The sequence below is a fragment of the Phascolarctos cinereus genome, unplaced genomic scaffold (genome assembly GCF_003287225.1).
Source record: "Phascolarctos cinereus isolate Bilbo 61053 unplaced genomic scaffold, phaCin_HiC Scaffold_4;HRSCAF=312, whole genome shotgun sequence".
Taxonomy (NCBI): Eukaryota; Metazoa; Chordata; class Mammalia; order Diprotodontia; family Phascolarctidae; genus Phascolarctos; species Phascolarctos cinereus.
The window spans coordinates 158,201,484-158,213,933 of NW_027555847.1; the positions used below are offsets into that span (position 1 = coordinate 158,201,484).

The 12,450-nt window shown below is 42.0% G+C and overlaps 2 protein-coding genes across 7 annotated transcripts in view; both read left to right on the forward strand.

Annotated features, from left to right (window-relative positions):
* The window catches only part of UNC13B (unc-13 homolog B), a 315,105-nt gene extending 308,581 nt beyond the window's left edge, over positions 1–6,524 (forward strand). For 4 of the 6 annotated variants that reach the window (XM_020977063.2, XM_020977064.2, XM_078152708.1 and 1 more), the window contains 4 exons: positions 489–545; positions 4,240–4,332; positions 4,716–4,875; positions 5,020–6,524. In XM_020977063.2, coding sequence (XP_020832722.1) covers positions 489–545; positions 4,240–4,332; positions 4,716–4,875; positions 5,020–5,305 — 596 coding nt within the window. In that variant the 3' untranslated portion in view covers positions 5,306–6,524. The remainder of the gene's footprint in view (positions 1–488; positions 546–4,239; positions 4,333–4,715; positions 4,876–5,019) is intronic. The other 2 variants (XM_020977069.2, XM_020977065.2) reach the window with 1 other exon arrangement.
* A 1,759-nt stretch (positions 6,525–8,283) lies between these two features.
* LOC110201454 (phospholipid-transporting ATPase FetA-like) overlaps positions 8,284–12,450 on the forward strand; it is a 157,327-nt gene continuing 153,160 nt past the window's right edge. Inside the window, 1 exon segment of the mRNA XM_078152709.1 lies at positions 8,284–8,363. The gene's annotated coding sequence lies outside the window, so the exon portion shown is untranslated.

The window sequence follows — 12,450 nt, forward strand, 5'->3', positions numbered from 1 at the left end:
TAAGCTGTGGGGCTCAAGTTTTTACTCCCAGATGGATCCCTGAGTCAGCTCCTCTTCCCTAACTTGAGTGGGTTAGAGATACCTCTCACATATGCCCTACTCAAAGGCCTCTGGGAAATGGTGGTTTCTGTCCATAACTCCAACCCTCAAAGGTCTGAAAAGTCAGGGACCCTGAAGATTTATATGGGTCCTTAGAGATCAGCTAGGTCAATCTTCCACCACATATTTTACATTTGAAGAAACTAGTTACACTTTAAAATTCGTTGCCCCTTTATTCTGTATTCTCTGCTGCTTGCAATCTGACCTCTATTGTATGACATCCTGTCTTTGATGGGGGACCTCTGATATCTAATCTCTTAACTTCTGGGACTATTTTTTCCTTTGTAAATAGTTACTCTGATTGGTGTACCTGATTACTTGCTAATTACTTTTCTCTTTCTGTTCTGCTGCTGCTGCCAACACCCCTTGACTTTTCTTTGCTAACCCAGTGCATGATGGGAAGGGTATTAGGTTTACTGCAAATGAGGATATACAGCCGGAGAAGGGTATGTTATTATCTGACACGGTCCCAAGAATATCAGCCAGGCCTCTCCTTTTCCCTCTCCCTCTTCCCAGTGGACTGGTATGTGCTGCTTATGCCAGGGATGGGGGTAGGGTACTAGTGAGGGGCAGTGGTGGAATGAAATAATTCAGAATCTCTGTTCTGTGTCATGGAAATATGGCATATTCTGACAGCCCAGGAGAGGATTAACAATAATTTTGCCCTGGAGTTTTAAACAGAGTATAAGGATGGTGGCTGTGCTACAAGAGGCAGCCTCTCCTGTTTATGTGTTCCAAATTGGAAGCGACGATGGAGAAGGAATTCTAAAGCAGGCCTGAGCTTTTCTTATTTAAAAAAGAATTTTAGGGGGGGATGCTTTCTGGGTCTTTGGGAGCAGGAGTTGTTGTAAAGCAGGTTGAGGAAGGCAAGATTTCTGCCCGTGATTGGAGGTGGGGCTAAGTGTACACATTGTCCCAATACAGATCTCGGGGTGGGTGCAGTTCTTAGGTCAGGCCACACGGTGGCACAGTGACTAAATGAAAACATTTCAGAATTTCAATTTTAAAAGAGACCTCAGAAAACATCTCAACTAACCATTACCTAAGTCCTCCCTTCCATAATATACTTGGCAAGAAGTCATCCAGTCTTTGCTTGAATTCCAGGAAGGAGTAATGCACTACCTCTAGAGACCAACCGTCCCATTTTGGAATAGCTTTAATCATTACAAATTTTTTTTCTTATATCAAGCCTAAATATCTCTCTCTGCAATTTTCACTGATTACTCCTAGCTCAGCACCCTGTGTCCAGACAGAATGAAAGCATTAGCTATTTGTATTATCAAATTACAAATACCAAATGAAAATGTGGGATAAGCATTCCTTCTATGTGTTTATTCAAGTCATTGATAGGAGTTGTTAAATAGCGTAGTGCTAAGTACACATTCTTGAGCTCTCTGTTTTAGAATTCCTTACAAGCTGATGTTGAACCACTAATGACTGTCTTTGGTCATTCAGCTATCTTGGAATCCAACCAATTGTACTCTTGTCTAGTGCCCATCTGTTCTTCCTACAAAGATGCCGCAGAGGCTTAGGTTTTGCTAAATTCTAAGTAAACTATGTGTATAGCCTTCTCCTCATCTATCTGTTTATCAACTTGATCAAAAGAGGAAATAAGTTTAATCCAGCAAAACTCTGTTCTTGATGATTCCCTGCTGGCTCTTAGTGATCACCAATTCTTTTTTTCTCCATGTTCACTAATCATACTTTTAGTAATACATTCTAAAATCTTTTTTTTTTTTTGGTCAGGGATCTAAGTCAAGTTCTCTGGCCTATCAAGTACTGACTTCCACTCTGCCCTTATTTATTTTTGAAACTTGAGATAACATGTTTCTTTTACAGTCTTGTGGTACTTCTTCTGTTCTCCAAGATCTTTGAGAGGCCATGCTCAGTATGCACAGCCACCAGGTCTTTCAGAACCCTGACATATAGTTCATTTGGACCTTATGACTAGACCTCATTTAAGGAAGCCAGGTCATCTCTGCTTCTATTGGGTTTCAACTCCCTAGTCATTTTTGCTCTGCCTTTTTCAGTCAAAGGAGCATTCATCCTCCTTACAGAAAAAACAGAAGTACAATAATAGGCAAACAGCTCTGCTTTCTTTCTACTATAGATTATCATTCTACCCATCCTAAAGAGCAGCAGTCCTGGGCTTGTTTTTGATACTCCTTCCCTCCCTTTTCTATCCTTCACCCTTCCCCAATATAGTTCAACTGTTTTTGTTATTCTTAGCTTCTTTGTGGTTATTAATCATTTTGAGATTTAGTACTCCTGGTGCTGTTCTTACAGGGCTGTATTTACTTTTGTATTCATCCTTCATTACTTGCTTCTGCTTCCATCTAAGATGGTTGATGAATTCTTTATGAATTTATGTCACTGTCTCTGGACAATTTCCCTCCGGGAATTGTTTTTCTTTATATCTTCAGAATGGTTTCTCTTTGTGTCTTCAGAATTTTATTCTTGAGGATTTCCTGTCCTTTCTGGGTTGACTGCTTCTGGAGAATTTTAAGCTATCCTAACCACCCTTTCCCTGAAAGATTCAAAATTTGTTCTCCAAAAATTGAGGATGCATGTCAAACTATGCCCAAGTAACTCCAAGATACTGTTGGTCACTTGTCCATAAGGTTCCCATCATTTTTATTTAAGCAACTGGTTCCTTGTTTGTGAGAATTAACTCCAGATTTACTGTCCCTATTATTCATTTCTCTATCTTTTGAGAGGTTGAAATTACTGTAAGGGCAAACCAAGAAATTATTAACTGATGTATTTTTGGGAGAGAGATCCAGCAGATGTCAGGATATTTGAAGTCACCTATCATTACTTTATCATGTTTTCATGTTAAGTTCATGATGTCTTTCCCAAATTCTTCATTAATTTCTTCTTTCCATACAGTTCATATGTAGCATATACCCTTATTACTATTAATTCTGTTTTTACTTTTATTGATCATTAGCCAAATGCTCTCCACCTCGTTTTCCTTTTCTGGTTCCTGGATTTCTTTATATGGGTTTGTTGTCTTAATATATAGTGCTACTGCACCTCAGCCACTCTCTATCTACCCTGTTCTTTTTGAGTAAAATAGACACTTGCAAGGCCATGTTGCATTTAAGGGTCCCATCCCACCAAGTCTCAGTGAATCTTTGTCGTGAAAATTTGCCTCTTTGTGTTAGGATTTGTAGTTCACCTTACTTGTTACCTGTATTTCATGTGTTTATGTATAGGCATCTGAGACCATGCATGTTATTGCTGACTCTTTTCTTGACTTTTGACTTCTGTGAATTTCTGCCTTTCCTCCCCCATCTACCTCTATTAATGTTCTTCTTACCACAATGTAGCTGCTGTCCATAAACCTTGGTGGATGTACATCTTCTCCTACTCCCTTCTTTTCCAGTTGAAGGTCCTTTTGGTTAGATTTGCAAGACTCCAGGAAAATGTCTTTTCAAATAGCTCTTCTTAGGGCTGGTTTCCCTGCTGGCCTGTTCTTCCTATGTTTTAAGCTGGGATGTAGAAGTCCAAATTTGGTTCTCAAACATCATCTTCTTAACCCTTTCCAAATCTACCCTTTCTTCAGTTGTCACGCATGATGAAAATCCTCCGTATTACCCCAAGGTTCTTAGTGTCTTGCTCAATATTTCATAATGTTTTCTAGATGTCTTGTTGCAGTCCCATGGAAAATCCCTAATCTAGACATCTCTGCAGCCTAGCCAGTCTCTTGTGTCCCTGCCTTGCCATCAGAAGAAGGTAGTAGTCTATAGGTTCTACTGTGGTGTCTTCTGGAGAATTCTGCAGCCTGAGAGCCAAGAATATTTGAAATTCTAGCAAACTCCTGGTGATTCAGAGAGAACTGGCCAGGCAACAGTGGAGCCACATGCACATGGAATTATCCTCCTAGAGAGGGAAGGAGGATACAGGGATTTGCATTATCAACCTTACCTTCACTTTTCCCTTCCTTTCCTGCATTACATGCTCTCCAGTGGCTGCTGCAAGATGGTTGCTGCTTGGCTTTGGGGCTAGGTGGGAAGGGGACTGCCTGTAACTCTTCTTTCACTCTGGGATCCCAGACATCATGGTTTTATTAAAGACTAACTCAGCCCCAAGGCCACCAGTGGATAGCTTTGGGGGGCTTATATGTCTGTTTCACAGGGTCAGGTGTGGATGATCCTGTGGGAGAAGTCTCCATCCAAGTGGATCTGTTTACACATCCTGGAACTGGGGAGCACAAGGTCACAGTGAAAGGTGAGAAAGGCAAATGTTATATTCATGGGGAAGGTGGGGGGGATGACAAAGACCAGAAATCCTTATGAGAAGGGTGAGAAAAGGAGGAGGTTAGGATGAAGGGGGTCCCTCCTTTTTCCCATCCATGGAATCTTCATCGAGCTGCTAAATTTTTAGGTTCCTTTCAAACTAAACTCTACTTTTTTGATTCCTAGGCACAGGTCAAGTCTAGAGCATCCATGGTGTCTAACCTCAATATTATAGAATGTCTTCCTTAGTTTCTCTAAGAGGAATGCCATCTAGAGCATAGCAAGGGTGGGGGAGGGGAGAGGGAGGTGAGTATGTTTCATGGACTATGAGGAGTTACTCATATGATTCTAATTGGACCCTCTCCATTTGGGTAGTGGTGGCTGCCAATGACCTCAAATGGCAGACAGCAGGCATGTTCAGGCCCTTTGTGGAGGTGACCATGGTTGGCCCACACCAGAATGACCGAAAAAGAAAGTTTACAACCAAGTCCAAGAGCAACAACTGGGCCCCCAAGTACAACGAGACATTTCACTTGTGAGTGGGGAGTATTTTTCAAGGGAGGAAGAAGATCCTAGGGGTAAAGGGAAGAGTGGTAATGAGGGTTTTATGAGAACTGTGGTTTGTGTGGGGAAATTCAATTGCTCCAGCTAACATGGCCCCACCCTCCTGTGCTCACAGCCTTTTGGGGAACGAGGAAGGGCCAGATGCCTATGAACTTCAAGTATGTGTGAAGGACTACTGCTTTGCACGTGAGGACCGGGTGCTGGGGCTAGCAGTGATGCCACTGAGGGAGATGGCAGCCAAAGGTAGCTGTGCCTGCTGGTGCCCCTTGGGTCGTAAAGTCCATATGGATGAAACAGGCCTGACTATTCTCCGGATCCTGTCTCAGAGAAGCAATGATGAAGTGGCTCGAGAGTTTGTGAAACTCAAATCAGAGTCTCGCTCCTCAGAGGAAGGGAGTTGAGTCCGTTATCATCCCATGTGCCAACCTGGGCCACCATGCCAGCCTTTCTTCACATCATCGATTTCCCATACCTCTCCCTGCCAGGCTCGTGGAAGTTCAGCTGTGTAGTAGCCTTTGAGCATATCTGATTTTTCAGGTGAAATTCTGAGTGGGAGAGTCCTCTCACAGGGTCGGCAAATCAGGGACACATGGACTAGGCTGCAAGGGTAACTAGTCAGAGATTTTCCATAAGAAACAAATCAAAATCTCTGACTCTATTGGTCTCAAGAACCTTTCCTGAAGGATTCCCTCTATTGATGTCTCAACATACATTTACACTCTCCCCTCATTTACCCACCTCGTCCTCCCTTCTTATCTCTTCTCTCCCCATCCCCAATTCCCATTTAAATGTGTCCACACTACCCATATGAAGAAGTAGGGGGATCTAGAATGGTCAGTAGTGAGTAGCTGACGAACAGTGTAGTTGGTTAAATCCACAGATGTGCCTGATACCTCTAGTCCAGGGAAACCTCATTGGTAACCCTGAGGATGTCACCAAGAACTGAAGTGCCTGAGCAGAGGCTGCTTTCATCTTGCTGCTTCAAGCCCCAAGGACAAAAGTGTGTCACTAAGAACTGGAATTTGCCAGGGATGAGTTATACCCCTCACTCTTGGGCCTTGGCCTAAGAGCAAGTCCTGTTGCCCTTTATTCTTGATCCTTAACACTGAGTTTCCAGAAGCTTTTTAAAGTGTCACAATCAGAACAGATTCACAGGGTGCTTAGGAGCCTGGGACAGTGTCTGTAGGTTGGCCCAGCCCGGGTTGCTGCTACGAGTGGAAATGAACATAAGCAGGGCTAGATCCTGAGATAAATCAGTGGCTGCTGGAAGTTATATTTGGGAAGAGTTTTCCTGCCCCATATGCCTTCGGTAAATGATGGTGTTCCACTGATAAGTGAGACTAATCAGTCCCCATTACCCCACCAGCCAGCAGGTAGGACTGTTCTTGGATTTCTTTTTTTTTTTTTTTGTATGGACTTTCTTTAGACACTTGTATGTGAAGTGGGACTTGGATTTCCCTGGCATGCTTCTAGGATTCTTGGGAACTTGGTGTTGTCCATAGATACACTGCCCAAAACACTAAACAAGAAACCAAGGCATTTTTGCTGTTGTTAATCATTGTATGTGCCATGTTGCAGGAGATTATAGGATAGTCTTTAATAAATTATCTTTTAGCAGCATTCTGTGTGTGATGTTTTTTGATAAAATGTATAAAAAAGTCATGGAAATCATGTAGGCTATTTATTTTTGAATTACTAATAATAGCTCACTATAATGATTTAAAGTTTACAAAGTACTTTGTATAGATTTTATTTGATTATCACAACAACACTGTGAGGTGGGTGCTATTATTATCACCTTCATTTTACAGATTACTAAACTGAGACACTGAGAAGTTAAATGATTTACCCAAGGCCAAGCTAGCATCAGAGGCAGCTTTTAAATTGAGGCCTTTCTGCCTCCAAGTTCAGTGGTGAGTACAACACATAACAAACATTTGCCATAACTCACCAACTCAGTTTTAGAGGAACACCAAGGAACTCTGGGACAAGCAGTATGATGTAGAGCAGAGGTGTCAAACTGGGTTAATGGGCATGCCCACCTGAACTAGATTAAATGTAATTGGGAAATGCTTAACAAAGTATATAGAAATATAATACAATATAGATAATGTTAATTTGTGGTTATCGAGGTCAATATGCTGCCCAGAGAGCCATTTCTATTTGAGTTTGACACCACTGCTATAATGGATACAGCACTGGACCTGGAATCAGAAGGACCTGGTTTCAAATTTCACCTCTGACTAGCTTTGTCATCCTGGACAAGTCACTTAACCCTATTTGTCTCAGTTTCCTCATCTGTAAAATGAGCTGGAAAAGGAAATTGCAAAACAGTATCTTTGCCAAGAAAACCCCAAATCGGGTCATGAAGAGTCAGACACAACTGAAAACACACTGAACTACAACAAAATAGCCTGTAGGGGAAAGTGAACTAGATAGTTTCCTGGGACCTCAGAGATAGAAGGGAGGTTCATGGCTCCCTGAAACATGGTTCATCTCTATGCTTCCTGCTGACTGTAATGATTCCCAGAATAACAGAGCTGACTTTTGGATAGGGTAGTTATTCAATAATCATTTGTCATTTACCAACTGTGTGTGATATACTGGGGATACCAGGAGACTGAGTCCTTGCCCTCAAAGACCCTACTTTCTATAGGAAGATGCAACATTTATATATGGATAAGTACATAAATAATTCTAGAAGAGAGAAAACCATGGGAATCAGGAAAGTCTTTTCATAAAAACAATAGCAATTGGGTTAAGCATTGAAGGAGGCTGTGGATTCTGCTTTAAGAGGCAGAGATGAGGAGGAAATGGGCGATTGCCTTCCCCAAACTCCACTGTGGCAGAGCTAGAATTTGCACTCAGGTTTTTTAAGTTTAAATAAGAGCTAACATTTATCTAGCACTTACTTTGTGCAAGGCATTGTACTAAGCATTTTACAATAATCTGATTTGATTCTCACAACAACGCTGAAATGTAGGTGGTATCTCCATTTTACAGATAAGGAAACTGAGGCATTCAGAGACTATGTGATTTTCCCAGGGTCACACAGCTAGTAAAAACATCTGCTTTCCCTTTCCACTGCCCCACACTGGCTGGAAGTATTCCTATTTTACAGCGACTCTGTGCTTAAATAGATGTCAGTGACTGTGGACACCTGGCCTCAAATAGCTGTCAGTAGCCTTCCATAGAGTGATGAAACTAAGGCCTGAGGAAGCCGCGCTAAGTTTGGTGGGAATTCAGGGGTGTGGAGAAGAGGGGCGGAGCCGGCGGAGGCCGCGCCTGCGCACTGGGCCGCGTTTGGGTGGGACTCGAAGTGTTGGCTGTGAGGGGCGGGGCCAGCGGAAGCTGCGCCTGCGCCCTGAGCCTGGTTTGGGTGGAAATTCTGAGAAGACGTCGCGGGCCCCAACCCAGAGCTGCGTTTGGACCGGAATTGGGAAACGTCGCAGGCGACGGGTGCGGCCTGGGAGGGTCCTGACAACCTTCGCCGAGGGAACTGGAGGTGGGGGGTGGGAGGTGGTACTTTGTCCCCAGGACGCCCCTCCATCTCGTCCCGAATACCCCAGGCCCCACAGGGACTCTGCTCCCCGTGGGACGCCTCCCCAACGAGATTCCAGACCCCCCCCCCCCGCCCAGGCCACAGGAAGTGGTGACCTCCCCTGGGCCTGGGTCTGGGTCTCTCAGGGCAGAAACAGAATTTTGGAGCTTTTGGGACCCTGAGGAGGGGGTGCAGGGGGGCAGGGAAGGATTCCTTAGTTCATGTTTGGCCAGACTCTGCCCCTGTGGTGATTTGGCGAGGTTTGGGGATGTTTTTAAATCATGGAGGTTTGCAGACCCTAGTTTTCTCCAGGGTGGTCCTCAGCAAAGGCAGCGGACGTGTCCCCAGACAGTTTGCATATTGGATCCCCAGATCCCTAGTCTCTGACAAGCTCTGTAACGTCTTTGTGAGGCTTGGTGGTCCAAACGTGAGTGTGGTCTGTTTCGCAGAATAGGATAATAGGTTTTAGAGTTGGAAGAGACTTTAGAGACAATCTGATTTGATTCAGGGACAGAATTTGCCCATAAGTAGGCACCTGTAAAAATTAATCCAGTGGAGAAAGCTGTTTCTAGAAATTGGAAGTGGGAAATAAATTGAGTGTCCAGGTGTCCATATTCAGGGCCATATTCAAAGACCAGTCAAAATGCTAATAGGTTGTTTTTGGATGAGAATGAGAATGTGCTTTTAATGGTGACATTATGGAAAATTCCACAAAATGAAAAAACAATCAGAGTATAAGTTCTGAAATCATGTTTGCTGTGCTTTTTATTGCCTGTTGATACTTGACAGTTTGAAAAATAATGATGATAGCTTATAAATACATATATGTATATAAGCATATTTTATATATACATATATGTTGTCATTTCTTTGCAGGTGATTCCTAGATCTTCATTTTCAACCCGAGTGTCTCTCTTAAACTCTAATCCTGCATGTGCCTTTTGGATATCTGAATTGGATGTCCTTTAGGCATCTCCAAATCATTACATCCAAACAGAACTCTTATCTTTCCCCTAAAATCTTCCTTTTTTCCCAACTGTATTATTACTGTCGAGGGCACCACCATTTTCCCAAGTCATTCAGACTTACAACCTCAGTGTTAATCCATTCCTTACTCATTCACCCTACATATCCAATTTTTGTCAGATCTTGTCATTTTTATCTTCATATCATACATATCCCCTTTAGCTCTATTCACACAGCTGCCACCCTAAATGCACTCTCATCACCCTACACATGGACTATTGCAATGGACTTCTGGTTAGTTTCCCACTTGTGTACATATAGAATGTTAGTGCCTTCAAAGCAGAGATCATGTGTTTGCCTTTCTTTGTATCCCTAGTCCTTAGCACGGTGCCTGATACAGTAAATGCTTAATAAATGCTTGTCAACTAATTGCTTACCATGTACAGATTAAATTGAAGATTGAATTTGAATAAAGTTGGAGAAGGAAGATGAAAGCACAGAAGGAACATTTAAGTTTTGATTATTTGAATACCTGATTATTCAGTTCAGTAATCACCTTTGCCTCCTGTTTCTCCTTTTAAAAATGTTTTCTGTCTGTTGATCATTCTGCTGATCTTTAGTAGCACAGAGGAAATAACTGATCTTTTAGGCAGCTAGGTGATGTGATGGATAGAACACTGGGCCTGGAGTCGGGAAGACCTGAGTTCAAATCCAGCCCCAGACACCAGTGTGACCACAGGCAAATCACTTAACCTCTGTTTGCTTCAATTTCCTCAACTATAAAATGGGAATAATAACAGATAATATTTGTAAAGCACTTAGCTTTCTGTCATTTAGTAGGTGTTTTATAAATGTGTAATTCCTATTCGTTCCTGCTGTAAGCTTTACCCTGATGTTGCAATTTGTTAATAGTTTAGAAATAAAGTATAGTGAAAGAGATGTAAATTATATATTAAAAGTAGGGATTTAGATTTTTTTTCTTAAGAGGAAAATGATAAACAAATACTTTGTATGTACAGAGACCAAACAGTAGAAAATGACTGAAAAAGTAGGTTGGAGTTATATTTTAAAGTGCTTTAAATGTCAGGCTGTGGAGTTTGTATTTAATCCTAGAGGCAATAGTGATCCACTAAAGGTTTCTGAGCAAGGGAATAACATAGTCAGGTTTGTTCCATGAGAAAATTGTCTTTGCAGTTGTGTGGAGGATAAATTGTAGAGAGGAAAAACTTAAGCCAAAAAGATAAAAGAGAACATTATTACAATTATGGAGGTAGAATCTGTATATCTTGGCAATTAATTGGATATGGTGGGGGGGACTAAAGGAGAGAGAAAAGTCAGGGATGAGGGCCATAAGAAGCAAACTCTTCTCTCTACCTCCTTATCTCACAACTTATTTCACAACTCCTTGACATCATTTCTCACTGTTTCCTCCGTTAGTCCAAGCTCCATTGAAAAGATGCCTTTTGTCTTTGCAAAGTCCAATCCTACTGTTTGTATCCTGGATCTCATTCTTTCCCATCTTTTGCAGATTACCCCCATAATCATCCCTTCTTTAATTTTTCAGTCTCTATTCAACTGTTGGTTCCTTTCCTACTTCTACAAATATGCCCAAGTCTCCTCCATCCTTGGGGGGAAAAAAAATAACAAACTAAATTTACCATCTTTGCTAGCGTCTATCTCTTTCCTCTTTTTTAGTCAAACTCCATTAAAAAGCCATCTTCCTTTTCTCCTTCTCTAAGCTCTCTGTAGTCTGACTTCCAACCTCATTACCCAATTAAAATTGTTCTCACCAAAGTTCTTTTTAAACTGCTATATCTAATGGCCTCTGCTTATTTATCATCCTTCTTGACCTCTCTGAAGCTTTTGACATTGTTAATCACCCTTTCCTCTTTTTTTACTCTCTTTCTGGATTTTTGTCACTCTGCTGTCTCCTGGACTCCCTCTTCTCTTTATTTTCTCAGTTGTCGACTTTGCCAGCTCTCTTGGGTTTAATGTTCATCTCCATGCAGGTGATGCCCAGATCTATATATCTAGCTCTAGTCTCTCTTGAAGAATTCCAATCAACAACTGCCTATTGGTCATTTTCAGCAGGATGTCCCATATGTACCTCAAACTCAACATGTCCAAAACAAAGCTCATTATCTTTTCCCAAAAACCTACCCCTCTTCCAAACTTTTATTGTCAGGGGTACCATAATACTTGTAGTCACCCAGGCTCACAGTCTTGATGTTACCAACTCTTCACTCTTCTTATGTCACATATCCAGTCAGTTGCCAGATCTTGTAATTTATAGCTCTACATTATCTGATATATCTGACTCCTTTCTTCTCACAAAGTTCACTTCTCTTCACCTTTTTTTTTTTGCTTTTTGCTGAGGCAATTGGGGGTCAGCAACTTGCTCAGGGTCACACAACTAATAAGTGTCAAGTGTCTGAGGCTGCATTTGAACTCAGATCGTCATGACTCCAAGGCTGGAGCTCTATCTACTGAGGTACCTAGCTGCCCCCAATTTTCTTCATCTCTTGATGGACAAGTGTGGTAGCTTCCTATTTAGTATCCCTGCCTCAAGTCTCTACCCATTTCAGTCTATCTTTGTGTGAGTGTAGAACACAGGTTCCAAAGTGATTTTTTTCATGCATAGGTCTGATGATGTCATTTTCTTACTTGATAAACTCCTGTTACCTCTAGGATCATGTATAAACTCCTCTGTCTGGTATTTAAAGCTCTTCACAGCACCACCCTTTCCTTTTCCCCCCCATTTTTCTTATACATCACTCCCCTCTATACACTCAGTGATAAAGCCAAGCTGGTGTACTTGCTGTTCCTCAGACTTAACGCTCCATCTCTTGCTCTTTGAGGGCAAGAACTGTCTTTCTTCTTTTTGTTGTTCCGGCTCCTAGGACAGTACCTGACATATACTAAGTACGTAATGTTTTTTCCTTCATCTCCCATTACCATATTTTTACACTGGCTGTCTCATTTGCCCCTCCCCTCTGCCCCTTGAAATCTCTGGTTTCCTTTACAACTCAGCTGAAACAT